A 15,558-nucleotide genomic window follows, 5' to 3' on the forward strand; every position below is an offset into this window, starting at 1 on the left:
ATAAACAAAAATAGGAATCTCTAATATGTTGTACTTCTAATTTAACCCGGTTAAAACGGGGTGTGACACATATTAGTATTTAGTAAAGACATGAAAGAGCACTTAGGACATCTACAAACGATATTTAGGCTATTTGTAGAAAATTGAATAATAATTAGCAAGAAAAAGATGGAATTATGTAAAGACCATATAAACTTTTTAGGAGTAATCCTAGGAGAAGGTAAGATAAAGTTACAACATCATATAGCTAAAAAAAGCTTTAGAAATGCTAGACAAATTAGATAATGTTAAAGAATTGCAATTTTTTTTAGGAATAGTAAATTATGCTAGAAATTTTATAAAAGTCCTAGGAAAATTAGCAGGACCATTGTATTAAAAAACAGGATCAAATGGACCAAAACATTTTAATACTGAAGACATTAAATTAGTACAAAAGATTAAAGAAAAAATAAAAAATATTCCTGACTTAAATATGCCACTAGAAACAGATTATTTAATTATAGAAACAAATGGTAGTTTTGAAGGATGGGGAGCAGTATTAAAAGCAAAACCAAATAAATATAGTAATAAAAGTGAAGAAAAGATATGTGCTTATCAAAGTGGTAAGTACAGAGAAAAAGGAAATATGAGTAGTATAGATGCAGAAATTTTAGCTGTAATATATGGATTGAATAGTTTTAGACTATATATATTAAACAAACCGGAAATATTAGTTAGAACAGATTGTGAAGCTATAATTAAATTCTATCAAAAGATAAATGATAAAAATAGTAGTAGGCGGAGATAGCTAAATTTTATAGATACCATTTCAATTTATAACCTAAAGTTTGAACATATAAAAGGAAAAGATAATAATCTAGCAGACCAATTAAGTAGATTAAAGGCTACTACTAACTAATAATATGATTTCCTATTTGAACAGCATGAGACCATCAAGTTCTCAGACAGTAGACAAGGGAAAAGGCATAGCCTCAACCCAAGATACTTACAAACAAAAGGTAATAGGTAACTTTCATTTTAGACCTACATCTTCATTAGAAAGAAACGCCTTAGAAAGAATACATTTTGGAGCCAATAATTTAGTATTTTTTCCGCCATCCAATTGGACTTTTAAAGTATTACCAGAATATATAATAGACAAACACACCGGTACAGATAATTGATTGCTTGCTTGAAAGTTTTGATTGCTTGATCCCCCCTCGACACCGCTTGCTCTCATTGTAATAGCTTTCATTAATGCAATCAAGCTCTCTTTCTTTCTCATTCTCACTCACTTTTCTGTTCTCTCAATTGCTCTTGACATTGGTTTTCCCACACGGCACTGACAGTCTCGTCTAGCGTGCGGAGGGGACCCCGGTTGGCGGATAGTAACTTTGGAATCATCGGTTGCTTAGCCTTACGTTGCCCTTCCAAGAAGTCTCAGGAAGGCGCCGCGTAACAGTTGGTATCAACAGACATGTTTAGTAGACAATTTGTGGATATCACATAATAGAAAAGACTCTAAACATTTTATAGCCACCTTAAATGCACTTTGTCAGTATTTCACAGACAAAAACTTAGACAAAAAATTTAAATTTTATGTTGTAGTCCATGGTAGAACTAATGGTGTTTTTCAAACTTGGATAGAAGTATTAGACTCTATTAAAGACATAAGAAAACCTCTTTTTAAAGGATTTAATGATTCTTTTTTTTTGGTAACTATCCACATTTTATTACCAAAAGTGATCTTTACAGCTCAAACAAAGGGGGGAAAAACTATACTTTATGCACTATCTGGACATACCCAGTGTAGTGAGACAACTCAACTTCCTAACTCCGAGCCATCTACTAGCTAAACAGGATACAAATTGAGCCTAGTCATACACTGTTGTAGCTTAGCACACATGCTTACTCGTACAAATACTTCTTGAATAATCTTCTTCACAATTGCTACCTCACTTCTTCTTTTGCTTTGAAATGCTTTATGGTTTCTCTCCAGCCGTAGCTCATAAACAGTTACAGCTAGAGACATCCTATATATAGTAGCAACACTTCCTTTGCCTGTGTTCCTCGTTTCACATCAATGTAGTTCTTCAGACCATGATCTAGCAGTCCTCTTAATGCCCTGCCATTGAGGTATCTTACTCCAGACTGTTGCAGTCACTGAGCATTGAAAAAATAAGTGGTCAACACATTCAGGTTCATTTTCACACAACGGGCACTTAGGGCAAAGTTGCATCCCCCAACGAATCAGTCTGTCTTTGGTATAGAGTCTCCTGTGTAGAACTAGGAACAGAATGAATAACCATTTGGGAGATCCAGGGTTGTTACACATTAGTTTCCTCCAAGCCACTTTAGTATGAGTTCCCAACCTCTTGTGGTACACATTCTTGATGGATAAAGAAGGCATTTGAATCAGGTCGGCTTCAGTCAATCTTGCCTCCTCTATATACTTTTGAGCTTTCAACACCTTTTGAATAATCCAGCAGGCATGCTTTGTTTTTTTACCCTATAGCGATTAACCTTTTCCATAATAGATGTGTACCCATTGTATCCACAAAACATCCTTCTTCCTACACAAGTTCCATAACAATTTACACAAAGCTGCTTTGTTCTATATGTGCAAGTTCAGTAGATTTAACCCACTTGCTGTCATTGGAAGACATAATTTTTCCCAAGCAACTAGTGCTTTTTTTGATATTTCTACACCACCGGTCCATAGAAATGTTCTGCATATCCTTTCAATAGCCTTCATGATCTTCTTAGGCAGTAGGAATAGTTGAGACCAATATGTCTGAATTGAGAATAAAACTGTTTTCAGAAGTTGTAATCTTCCTGCATAAGAAAGAAACTTTGCAGTCCAGCTAGTCACTCTCCCCAACATCTTCTCCAACAGGGGTTGGCATTGTACTAAAGACAACCTTTTAGTGCTAAGTGGAACACCAAGGTATCTTATAGGTAACTCGCCCTTAGGAATGCCAGTGAACTCTACAATCTGATCTTGTACTCTCTGGAACATTTGAGAAGATTAGCATGAAGTCTCGAGGCCTGTGAAAACTGATTGAAGCATTGGAAAAGCATTTGAACAGATTGAGCATCCCCTTTGCTAAAAAGTAGCAAATCATTAGCAAAGCTCAATTGGATAATCTTTAACTTAGAGCATCTAGGGTGATACTGGAATCTGCTCTCATGATGTAGAGTCTTCAGTATTCTATTTAGGTATTCCATGGCTATCACAAACAGGTAAGGTGACATGGGGTCACCCTGCCTTAAAACCTTCTCCGCATCAAAAGGTGGAGCAGGCACTCCATTGATTACCACAGAATAAGACACTGTCGAAATGCAGCTCATAATCCATTGCACAAATAATTCAGGGAATTGCAGCTCTTATAGGACTTGTTTAAGAAAAACCCACTCAAGTGAATCATAAGCTTTTTGGATATCCATTTTAAACATACATCTTGTTGATATACCTTTTCTTAAGTACCCTTTTACTAGCTCATGGCTCAAAATAATATTATCTGAGATGAGCCTTCCAGGTATAAAAGCAGACTGCTCCCATCTATAATGTCATTCATCACTGCACTTAGCATCTTTGTAAGAATTTTGGAAATAATTTTGTACAACACATTACAACAAGAAATTGGCATATACTCTTTGATAGAGGTTGGATGTTTTACCTTGGGGATAAGTGTTACAGCAGTTCAATTCAATGGCTTGTGCATGATCTTATCCTCAAAGAAATTCAGAACTGCCATTATTACTTCATCACCTATTATGCCCCAGGTTTTCTTATAAAATAGTGCATTATAACCATTATTGCCTAGTGCTTTATTGTCATTAATATTCTTCATAGCATCCATCACCTCTTCCTTAGTTACAGGGGCTATCAATAATAATTGTTGTCGTCTGTTAAGAACCTTATCTCGCTTCATAATATCAGAATTAATGCTTGGCAATTGGTGAGCTGCTGTTCCCAGTAATTGTTAATAGAAGCCTATGATCTCACTTTGTATGTCCTCATCCTTTTGCAAAGTCTACCATCAATAGTTGTTAATGTTCGAATCTGATTTTGAGCAAGCCTGTTCCTGATACAAGCATGAAAGAATGAAGTATTGGAATCCCCTAGCTTAAGCCAGTTGACTCTAGACTTTTGCTTTAGAACACTCTCTTCTATGTTATGCCATTTCTCCAATTCTAGTCTCACTGTTTTCTCTTCATCATGCAGTACGTGATAGTCTGATACTTGTCCCATTTGACTTTGAATTACTTTCAATTTATTCCTTAGGTCAGTGATTCTGTCAGCCTCCCCCCTGAAATTTAGTGTTATTTAGCTTCTTCAGTTCTGTCTTTAGCCTGCCAAATTTCCTCCAAACCATAGGTAATGTACTAGCATGCCACCCTCTGCACCATTCCTGTTGAACTATAGTCTGAAAATCAGGATAACTTGCCATGCAATTAAAGAAATTAAAAAGGCTTAGCCACTCCAGTTTGTCTATCTCCAATAGTCACACATAAAGGAGAGTGATAAGAGAATTCTGGCTCCATTACAACCACCTCCAAGTTAGACCACTTCTGGATCCAAGTTGAGTTCACTAGACCCCTGTCAATCCTACTAAATACATGATTATTGGTCCAAGTAAAAGCTCTACCGATTGCCATCAACTCCATGAGACTTGCCTCTTGCATATAGTTAGCAAAATCACTAATCTCATGAGCTTGCATAGCTGATCCCAACAATCTATCGTCAATATGCCTAATCGCGTTGAAATCCCCCATTGTAAGCCAAGGAATAGTTGTTGCATTTGCAATAGTCAGTAACTCATTCCACAACGCCTTTCTATCCGGGATAGTATGCAATCCATAAACTGCCGTAAAGTTGAAACATTCATTGGACCCATAAACTCTCACTAGTCCATGAATGAATTGTTCATGAACATGTATCATTGTAAAATCACACACACTTGCGTTCCACAACAACCACACTCTTCCTTTATCCCCTTGTTGGTAATTGAAAACAACTTCCCATCCAGGAACTACTTTCTTTATTATTCTTTGAGTATCTTTCTTCGTTACCCTGTGCTCCATAATTGCTATCATATCCACTTTATTCACTAGTATAAACTTTTTTAGTTCTTTTTGCTTATACACTTTATTAAACCCCCGTACATTCCATGTTACCAATTTCATCTAGATAATATAGAAATTGAGGGTGGTATATTGTCGCGTGTCCTGAGCCAACATTCATCAGTTCTCTATTAACTACTGCAGCTAGTGGGCTAAATACATTGGCCATACCAATGGCATCAATTTTTACTGATTTTACTGAGGCATTAGATTATGCTAGAGGAATGTTAGGTCCAAATTATTATATCTATCCAGCCCTTAAACAAAATCCAGACAAAATCCCTCAGTATAACATACAAAAAGACACGGAAAAAGTGATTTTTTGTGATCACTTTTCTTCTATGACTAAGGCGTTCAAAATATTAAACGAGCAGAAAGAGACACTCATCCAAGAAAAAATGAAGCTCTTGGAACAAGTAAAGATGTTAGAACAAAGAGTACAAGCAGTTAAGTTCGAGTTAGCACAATCCCAGAGTTTTCCATCTCAGAAAAAAATGGATGAGACGGGTGTGCATTCCCCAATGAATGCAGTTAGATCCACTGTATCAGATATGGATATAGCTAGTCCGATTCAAACGGTAGTTCATAAAGACTCATCAAATCCGTTGATGTTCATTCCTCCAGACAAGACGAAGACTACCAAAGACACTTACGCAAGGAGCTACTTCTACAAACAAAAGTACACTTGCTAAAAAGAAAAAGAATGAAAAAATAGAAAGTATAGTTAAAGAGACGTTGGAAAGATTTTTTCAGACAAAAGAAGAACAAGATAAACATATAGTCAGAAATCCCAGTCCAGCATTATCTCCAAGTCCAGGGATGTCACCAGTTCATAGTTCAGATGAAGGAGATATGGTAAATTTTCAGAACAGTGCATTTCAAGATTCACAAGACCCAAATGATGACGATTCATGGATGAGTTTTGATTCTATTGCACTGCATTAATTAGACACTTAAAAAAAATTATATATAACTATTATTAGTAGAAGAAGTAATCATGATAAGACAAAAGACGGAAAGATTCGTTGAACAAAGCAACGGCTAGAAGACATTTTCAGTAAAAGAGACTATATTAAAGTAGCTTTAATAAAGCAGCCACAGTAAATGGACAGATCAGCAAACAGACAAAAATATAAAGCTTCTTTTGAAAAGTTTCACGTGACAATGGGGCCCAAAAAGCACCCCGCTGAACTCAAAAGATTCTTTCGTATTTTGAAATCTAGAGTTGAAGTCCGCCAGACGTCTATAAATAAGAGCATTTGTGAAGGATCAAAATCATCACCAACAAGAACATCAACAACACCTCTCAAGAAAAACTCCATATTCCTCTTCTCTTTCATCAAATACCTCAATCCCTTTTTTTTAGTCCAAAACCATTGTAATATAAACTTCTATTGTAAAATAGTATTAAGTTTTCAGTAATTTTCTCCTAGTGTGAAGTAATTTTTGGGGTTCCCCGAAAGGGAAACCTCCCTCCATCTTCGAGTCATGTAAGTTCATTAACTATGTTTCTGTACTATTCTCCCTATTATGTAAATTACGTCCATGTTTCTATAAATGTTATGTTTTAAGTAATCACTTGTTATTATGAATTTGTTACTCTTAGTATATAGTTATTCTCTTAACTTCGTAATAAACTCGATGGATTAACCTGTAAATTCCTAGGTGAGAAAGAGGTTGTTTTAATGTCCAAATGATAAAGGACGATGTTGGCTATGACCGGGGTGTGGTTAAAGAAGAAGATTATTAAGAACAAAAGTTAAGAGAAAGAGATGAACAGTGGAACAAGATTCATTACTGGACAAAGTCCAGATCATTAAAAAAAAAGTAAAAAATGGGAGATAAACAGAAACTTAGAAATATAACTACATGATAAGAAGACATCTAGGAGTAAGGAAATACCGAGTAGGATTGTTTAAACATTTGATAAAAACCACATTATATTTTCTTCAAAGTTCTTTAAAAAACTTTTTAATATTGAAAAAACATAACCCATCGAATCCAAAAAACCTAACCCCCCTCTAAAATCGTATAGATGTTTCTCCCCTAGAATTAGTATATATTAGGTGAGATTCTGGCTGTAGAATCTTGTTTCTATTAAAATATTCTAAATTCCATTCTAACCCTGCATATTCTTCAGGATTTATTTTTATGGGTTTTATTAGTTTTATTCCTCTATTTCCCATTTCTTCTACTACATCTTCTACTTTAATTTTAAATTTTGTGTTACTATTATTGGTCATTTTCCCTAGAAATCCTACACACATTAATAAATTATCACCATTACGCATTTCTTCGTATCCTTTGGTCTGTATTCCTATTTTAATATGTTTTCCAAATTCTGCCAAATTCATTATAAAGTCTGGGATAATATAAAAAATTCCTCCATTATTTGTCATATCTACCTTTATTATTCCTATTATTGACTTTTTCATGTCTGACCATCTATCATCATAAATTACTATTAGGACTTTAGTTCCGAGATTCTTTCTAGTTAATCCTTTTAATCCTATTACTATTAATCCCATATGCATTAAACTTCTTCCAGTATTTTTTATTTGTCTTACACCCTCTGCGTTTATTAAATTTATAGTGGTGACTTTAGTTCCTATAGCTGACAATTGCTCTTCTCTATAATATCTATATAATTGTGATGTACTTGAGAATTGTCCTATATTGTATAAAGTCTTTGGATTTAGTAGTTTTAATTGATTTTGTTGAAAAATTTGTATATCTCTATCTACATCTATTACCTCACTTAACTGTTGATTATTTTTCTTCTGGCCTTCTTCTATTTAAAATTCTTGATAAAATTATTACCTATTCTATTGTCTAAAAAACTTACTCTTGGTCTTTCTTGTCCTTGCCTTTCTGATCCTCCTTCGTTTCTTGATCTAATTGGAAAAAGGTCCATTTTTGTGGTTTTCTAATTATTTTGGTTTTTTCCTTCTGAGGTGTTATTTCTACCTTCTTTAATTGTTCAACTTCTTTATTCTTTGGGGTTTCTATGTGAATTTTTCTTTTTGTCGGTCACTTATCAATTGTAGGTGTTCGCTTATCAATTCTAACCTTGGTACTATTATCTGTTCTACTTTCTTAGTTATTTCTAATAATAATAATGAGATTATAGGAATATTTTGTTAGTATTATTTGATCAGATTTAGCGTTAGGTATATAGTCTATATAGTCTTATGGTAAATGTATAGATTTTTCTATTAATTTTGAGGCTTCTTCTTGGGCTAAAGTTAGTCTACTCATGAAAGAGTAATCTCTTTTAGTTCTTCTACTGTCTTTTTCAATTCTCTAATATCACTAGTTAATACTTCTACTTGTTGTGTAATTTGAGTTACTATCCGGGTTGTCTTTATTTCTATTTCTTTTGGTTTTTCTGTAATAACTTTAACTAACTTTTCTATTTCAGTCTTCGTAGGTAATTTTTCTAAACTAAATTTGTTATTTAAAATCTAAATTTTTCTATCTAGTTCTGGCACCAGAATACATGTTAGACACGGAAAGTATATAGTAAGTGTAGATACTGAGGAAAAAATCAAAACAAATTCATCAGACTCAGAAGCAGAAGAATTAATTAATGAAATAAGATTAGAAAAATTAGATTTAGAATCAATTCAAGTAGATAACCTAGCAAATATATCTGAAGACTGTAATCATGAATTCAAAAATTAAGTAGGCTATACCCGGAGTACATTAGATAAAGTAATTCTAAAGAAAACCAGTTAAGGTTACAAGAATTAATAGATACAATATCAGGATCAGTATCTTTATTGTTCATAATTTTTTATCTTCATTACATACTAGTGCTTCATGATCCTCTATACTCATTAGTTCTGCTTGAGAATCTTCTGGTATTATTTTTAATGGTCTCATTATTGGTTGTATATTAAATAGACTTATTTCTTCATTTTTGCTATCTTCATCCTTTTGTTTTCCTTTTTCTAATTTATACAATCTAGTTTCTAATTCATTTATTCTTATTTCTAATGTTATCATTCTTAGGTTAATAGTCGGGTCTTCTATTTTCTTATGTTTTTCCTCTTTATTTAATTTTGTTTCAAATTCTTTTTCTTTACACATTATATATCCTTCTATATAACAATTTTTACATTTAGCTCTTTCCTCTCTACTAGGGTACCATTTACAAAATAAACATGTATTACTATCTAATCCTTTATTTCTTTCGAATTTATGATTACAGTCTTCAGATATATTCGCTAGGTTATCTACTTGAATTGATTCTAAATCTAATTTTTCTAATCCTATTTCATTAATTAATTCTTTTGCTTCTAAGTCTGATGAATCTGTTTTGATTTTTTCCTCAGTATCTACACTTACTGTGGAATATATACTTTCCGTGTCTGACATGTATTCATCTACATTTATTAAAGTTTCTTGAAAATCTTCAATCAGCTGTGAGTTTCTTGTCTTATTATTTATTCTTTTTGGACATGTATTTGCTAAGTGTTCTACACTTCCACAAGTAAAACATTCCAGTCTATTTTTATAATTCCTTTCAGTTCTATATTATCTTACATGTCTATTTCTGTCTAAATAAGGTTTTCTGGTTGCTGATTTTCTAAAATAATATTTCTTTTTATTATGTTGAGGATAATTTCTATTATATTGAGTTCTATACTTTCTATGTTTTTTCTTTTTATAATTGTCTTTATCATATCTCTGAGTAGTGTAGACCACGCTTTTACAAAAATTCATTTCATTTTGTTTTAATTGTTTTTGTATTTGTATATGTGTACATTTTTCTTGTAATATATCCATTATATGTTGTATTCTATGTCCTATTGACCATTTCAGATTAGGGTTTTGTACTACTCCATCTCCCTTATTCCATCTGTTTTCTATTTCTCTTCCTAAGACTCCTGGTAATTTATTAAATAATTTTTTACCTAACTCTTGGTCAAAAGCATTTCCGCTAATAGTACAATAGTAAAAATAATCAATCATTTTTTTTTAACATATACAAACATTATGTTCATAAAGCATACATTAGCTTCATAAATACATTTTAAAATGGCTTATAGCTTTTTCTAGTGTTAGATGTTCTAACTTACATCCTTTACATTTAAAAGTTTTATTTTTATCTTCTTTATGGAGTTCTTTTGCTTTTTCTATAGCAATATCTACTTCAAAATCTTCTTGTATTAGTTCTATATTCATTAAATTTGACTCAGTAGTTTCATTTTCATCTAAAGTACTTTCTTCTTCTATGTCTTTATGTGGTGTGTAATTATAATTAGTAAATCGTATAGATATCTCTCCCTTAGAATTAATATACATTAGGTGAGATTCTAGCTTTAGAATCTTTTTTCTATTAAAATCTCCTAAATTCCCTTCTAACCCTACATATTCTTCAGGATTTGTTTTTATGGGTTTTATTAGTTTTATTCCTCTGTTTCCCATTACTTCTACTACATCTTCTACTTTAATTTTAAATTTTGTGTTACTATTATTGGTCATTTTTTCTAGAAATCCTACACACATTAATAAATTATTACCATTACATATTTCTTCATATCCTTTGGTCTGTATTCTTATTTTAATATGTTTTCCAAATTCTGCCAAATTCATTATAAAGTCTAGGCTAATATAAAAAATTCTTCCATTATTTGTCATATCCACCTCTGTTATTCCTATTATTGATTTTTTCATGTCTGACCATCTATCATCATCAATTACTATATTCTAGTTTCAGTCTTAAGAGGTTGTACTGGTGTATGAGTAATATTTTTTAGGAAAATTATTCCATTTCTTGTAATCATACAACTTCCGTTATTATGTAACATAAAGTCTAATCCTATGACAAAATCTACATTTATATTCAAGTCTCTCACCCTTATTTTATATATGTTGACACCCAATTTTGGCCCTCCTTTTCCGTTTAATTAATTTCACTATGCTTCTCAGTCCTGAAAATTCGCCAGAATAAGCTTGGAATATTTTCATTAATTATTACGCTATTTTTCGAGATATATTTCTTTAAAGTTAAGAACATTCTTATTGTTTCTTAAAAAATTACCAAACACCGTATTTTTAATTATAAAAATTACTAAACATCATTCTTTACAATTAAATCAAAAAAAAAAAAGATAGTGTTGATATTCCTATATCAATATTGGCATGGGCATTTTTCCTTTAATCCTATTTATTACTATGTTAATCATCGTTTATTATATTTTAAAACTAAATACGTATATTAAATTACTTGTATTATAATTTTCATATGTACAAATTTTTGAGAATTGATTAGGACAAAGAAGCATATTTTAATTAGTTCAAAATGAAAAGGAATTAGGATGATTAATTCATCTACATAATATTTGGCAATTTCCCTTCTCCTACAAAATCTGTGGCCCAAAAATGCCCCAGCCCAAAATCCCCCGACCCGGCCCAAACGTACCTAAACTAAGCCCCTAAATCGGTAGGTTTTCTCTTCATCTCTAACCAAACAAACCCCTTTCTCTTCATCTCTAACCAACTGAACCAAGCGATTCCCTTTCAACGTTAACCTGCCACCCCACCTCCCATCACGTCACCTCACCACCACCACGCCCATATCCCCCAAAATCCGCTACCTACACCCCTCTTCTCTTTTCTCACACTCCATCTCTGAAGCTTGCAGGAACCATGTGCAAATTCAGCAGATTTCATGGGTAAGTCCCATCACCCCTTTCACCATCTCATCTGTTGAAAACGTCCATTCCCCCCCCCCCCCCCCCCCTCTTTAATTCGAATTTTAAAGGGAAAAGCCTCTGGAGGAAGTTGTTGAAACACCCTCAGTTGTTACCTATAAATACAGACCCTTGTGGGCTGTTTGGAATAAGTTTCAAGGGTAGAAAATCCCATTTAAGTAAACAAGTTTCAAGGGTAGAAAATCTCCTTTAAGTTAACAAGTTTAAGTGTTAAAAAATTACCTCTTGAACAAACGTTTTCACAACTGAAAACTAAGTTTGGATTTTCAGAAAATACTAAGTTTTTTGGTTGTCGAAATCCCCTCCTTCGGTTCTCGACTGAGCAAGGACCAATCCGAGCGGATTTGGAGATTCGACAACTACAGTAGCCTCAGTTCGCTGTCACGAAGAAGGTAATCACACTCGTCTTCTTTTCGTCTTTAACTTACTAGAAGTGGAAATGTAGTTTTGTTCAACCATTTTCTCGTCGTTTGCTTGGTTTGGTTGGCTGGAATGTGTTCTCTCCTCGTTTGGTGTAAATTAGTGTAAGGCGACTAATTTCGTCGAATATGTTTTTAACTCCCGTCGCCCCATCTCTGCTCGCAAAAAGAGTAATTTTCTTCCTTGCCTTAAATTTATTCAGTTCTATTCGTTTTCGAATTCCTGTAGGTTAGTTTTGTTCGTTTTAAAATTATTCTGCTTTAGTATGTAATCCTTAGTTCTTTTCTTTAAAACTAAGTGTGCGATTAGTATGTTCAGTTCTTGTTCGCTTTATCATTTAAGTTAGACTAAATTTAAAGTTATATAGTGTAGAGATTGTTCAGTTAAATGATAAAGATTACTGTGTGCATTTTGACTTGGTATGGCTAGCTTAGCTCTATTATTGATTAATGTGACATGAACCTAGTTATTGAAATAGGTGTTTTGGTCTCTAATGAATGCCCAGTTTAGCTTCATTGTGATGATGATTAGTCATTCGGCAAATCCCGTCTAGCTCTTATAACACATTATTAGTTGTAATCTTATTTTGAGTAGGGCTCTGAGGAGTGTCACTGTTTGTTTTAGCTCGAATAAGCGTCGATAAGGTCCCAAAATGTCTCTCTGTTCTGCTGTGTTATGGGATTAGCTCAAAATATATATTTTTGAAGTGTTAATGTGTTTAGCTATCGGTCTGATTAAAAAGCAACTGTTTTTTTTTTTTACTCAGACAACTACTGTTTTTGGGTTAGAAAGTTGCTGTTTTGATATATATATATATATAAAAAAAAGAGCTACTTTTTTTACTAAGACAACTACTGTTTTTTTTGGGTTAGAAAGTTGTTGTTTTGATATAGAAAAGCTACCCTTTTTTACTAAGACAACTACTGTTTTTTTTTTGGGTTAGAAAGTTTGCTGTTTTGATATAAAAAAATCTACTTTTTTGTACTAAGACAGCTACTGTTTTTTGAGCCAGTTGCTGCTGCATTTCATGCCATTTACTGCTGCGTTTTAGGCCATTTTACAGCTGCGTTTTTTGGCAATTCGCTGCTGAATTTTGGGCCTAAACATTGTTGCATTTTCTACCATTCTGCTGCTGGGTTTTGAGCCATGAACGGCCGCATTTTTGGGCCACGCACAGCTGTGTTTATATGGCCGAATTGCTGCCATCTTTAAATCTCTAAGCATGCTGTTATATGGCCGCGGCTTGGTTGCCATTTGAGCTTGAGAACTGATGTACTTTGAAAGGGTTGGCACGTGTATCATTTAGGGAAATAACTGCTGCGTGAGCTGCTGCCTTCATAAAAAAGAAAAAGTCTCTATGTAAGATGGCTTCTTCCTAAAAGTGAATTATGCTTGTCTAATACATATGTATGAACCCCTGGGCAGATGCTTAAAACCATTAAGTTACGTCAAGAATTGATTAGTCACGCTAGGTTATTGGCACTAGTTTGTTGTAAGCTTTTCTTTACTAAAAATCTTGAAAATAGGTGATTTTGGATAACATCTAAAGGACCCTAAGAGTTCAACTTTCTATTACTAAAAATGAGACTGGTCTAGCAATCTAAAGGACCCTAAGAGTTCAACTTTCTATTACTAAAAATGAGACTGGTCTAGCATGCTATGTTTGTTGATATTGAATGAAAAGTCTGAACTTCTTCAACTTCTTTATTTTCGTACCACTGCTTGTTGGAATGGATTAGAGACTACTTGTCTGGTTCGCATCTTCTTTTAGAAAACATGGTTGCAGAATGTATAAATTGGATTGAAAGTTGCCTTATGTCATATTTTGGATACAATGTTAGGGTTCTGTTTCTTCTGTCTCTTTTCGTGCTAACTAGTCGAAGGGATGTTGTTTATCTTGTTTGTTGTATACGCTTATGTGTTGGAACACCTCTTTAAAGGGCGTATTGGAGTACTTTTACCATTGGAAATCTCTCTATAGATTAATCAAGTTTCTGGGAGTAGTTAGGCTTTGTTAGTTTAATTTATTTATCATGACATGCATTCAACGATTAATTATTTCATTCCTATTTGTTAAAATTAGCCTACTGTTTTCATTCTTCAAGAGTATATTAAATAAAAAATAGAAATGTACTTTTTTTTTAAAAATGGAAGAGTTACTCTCTGTTCACGCTGTAGAAGTCTCGCCTCGGCTGCTCTAGTTTAATTATTAGTGCTATGCGTAGTTATAGAACATATTGGTATGTGGCTGATCTTAATTACTCTTTAGCAATAATCTAACTGTTGAATCAATTGGGACCTGCAATAATTTTAACGGAAATAATCTGTTTGGTCCTCGAGTTGTTTTGTTGCTGGTCATGAACACATTATATCAGAAGCACATTTCAAAGTATTGCAATGTGATGTCAGGAGTGGAATGTTACTTCTTTTAGAATTAATACTCGTATTGTCTATATTACCTTCGTTTAACATGACTTCATCTCTAGCCATGAATATTAGTATCTTTATATTTTAGTATTGCATACACTTATTCTTCCTTTTGTTCCTTCCATTTACATGTACACTTGGGAGCATTTGGAGCTATGGAAACTTTGGATTTTGCCCATATCAGAGAGCGGCCAGCAGTAGATTTATTTGCTCGTGTCTAGCAGTCCCACCTCGTCCACGTCTCGAGTCTCCGTCCTTCTTCCTTATTCAAAATTTTAAGCCTCCATATTGTTTGATACATGCTATTTATATTATTTGACTAACACTCTTGTGAATTTGTATTTTTGTAGTTTTTGTTTTGAACTCGTAACTTGACTTAAGTATATTAGTAAGTTTAGTCATTATCTTCCCTACTCTCCTTTTTTTTAAGATATTGAAACCTAGTGTATTTATTCGGATTAGGCGTATTAGAGTAGTCATATGATGTCAACTTTTTTTCAAGATGTAAAGGTGAAATTGGACTTCTTTTGAAATAAAGAATTTGCTAACAAGGTTTTTTGTCAAGTGTTTCAAGCAAGAGCTAGACATATTCTATGCAATGGCCCACACATGGATTTTTACAAATAAGAAAAACGCTAGTTTTGGGGGATTAAAAATAAGAATTTTAGTGGCTCAAAAAACATTTTGTTATTTTCAGAATTTGTTCTTTTGCACTAACGTCAAGCAAGCTTTGTCTTCCAAGTTGAAAACAAGAAAAAAAATCATATTAGGCTTATAGCTAAATTTCAAGAATTATAAGGTACGTACTTATTTTATTACACATATACTATCTATCTTATTTTCTCAATCAATCTTTTCATTATGTGTGTACTATATCACGGTA

At 33.2% G+C, this 15,558-nt stretch overlaps 1 protein-coding gene and 1 long non-coding RNA gene across 2 annotated transcripts; one reads left to right on the forward strand and one right to left on the reverse strand.

The window, feature by feature from the left end:
• Positions 1 to 3,683: 3,683 nt before the first annotated feature.
• LOC132637413 (uncharacterized) lies at positions 3,684 to 4,234 on the reverse strand. Its single transcript, XM_060354502.1, has 2 exons — positions 4,021 to 4,234; positions 3,684 to 3,949 (listed from the first exon to the last, which is right to left on the reverse strand). Exons 1-2 carry the CDS (start codon positions 4,232 to 4,234, stop codon positions 3,684 to 3,686), a joined length of 480 nt encoding a protein of 159 aa, XP_060210485.1.
• Positions 4,235 to 11,588: 7,354 nt separating this feature from the next.
• On the forward strand, positions 11,589 to 15,086 carry LOC132635865 (uncharacterized). The gene is made up of 2 exons (XR_009580786.1): positions 11,589 to 11,789; positions 12,099 to 15,086. It is a non-coding gene; the product is annotated as an uncharacterized LOC132635865 (long non-coding RNA).
• The last annotated feature ends 472 nt before the right edge of the window (positions 15,087 to 15,558 follow it).

The sequence above is a fragment of the Lycium barbarum genome, chromosome 4 (genome assembly GCF_019175385.1).
Source record: "Lycium barbarum isolate Lr01 chromosome 4, ASM1917538v2, whole genome shotgun sequence".
Classification (NCBI taxonomy): Eukaryota; Viridiplantae; Streptophyta; class Magnoliopsida; order Solanales; family Solanaceae; genus Lycium; species Lycium barbarum.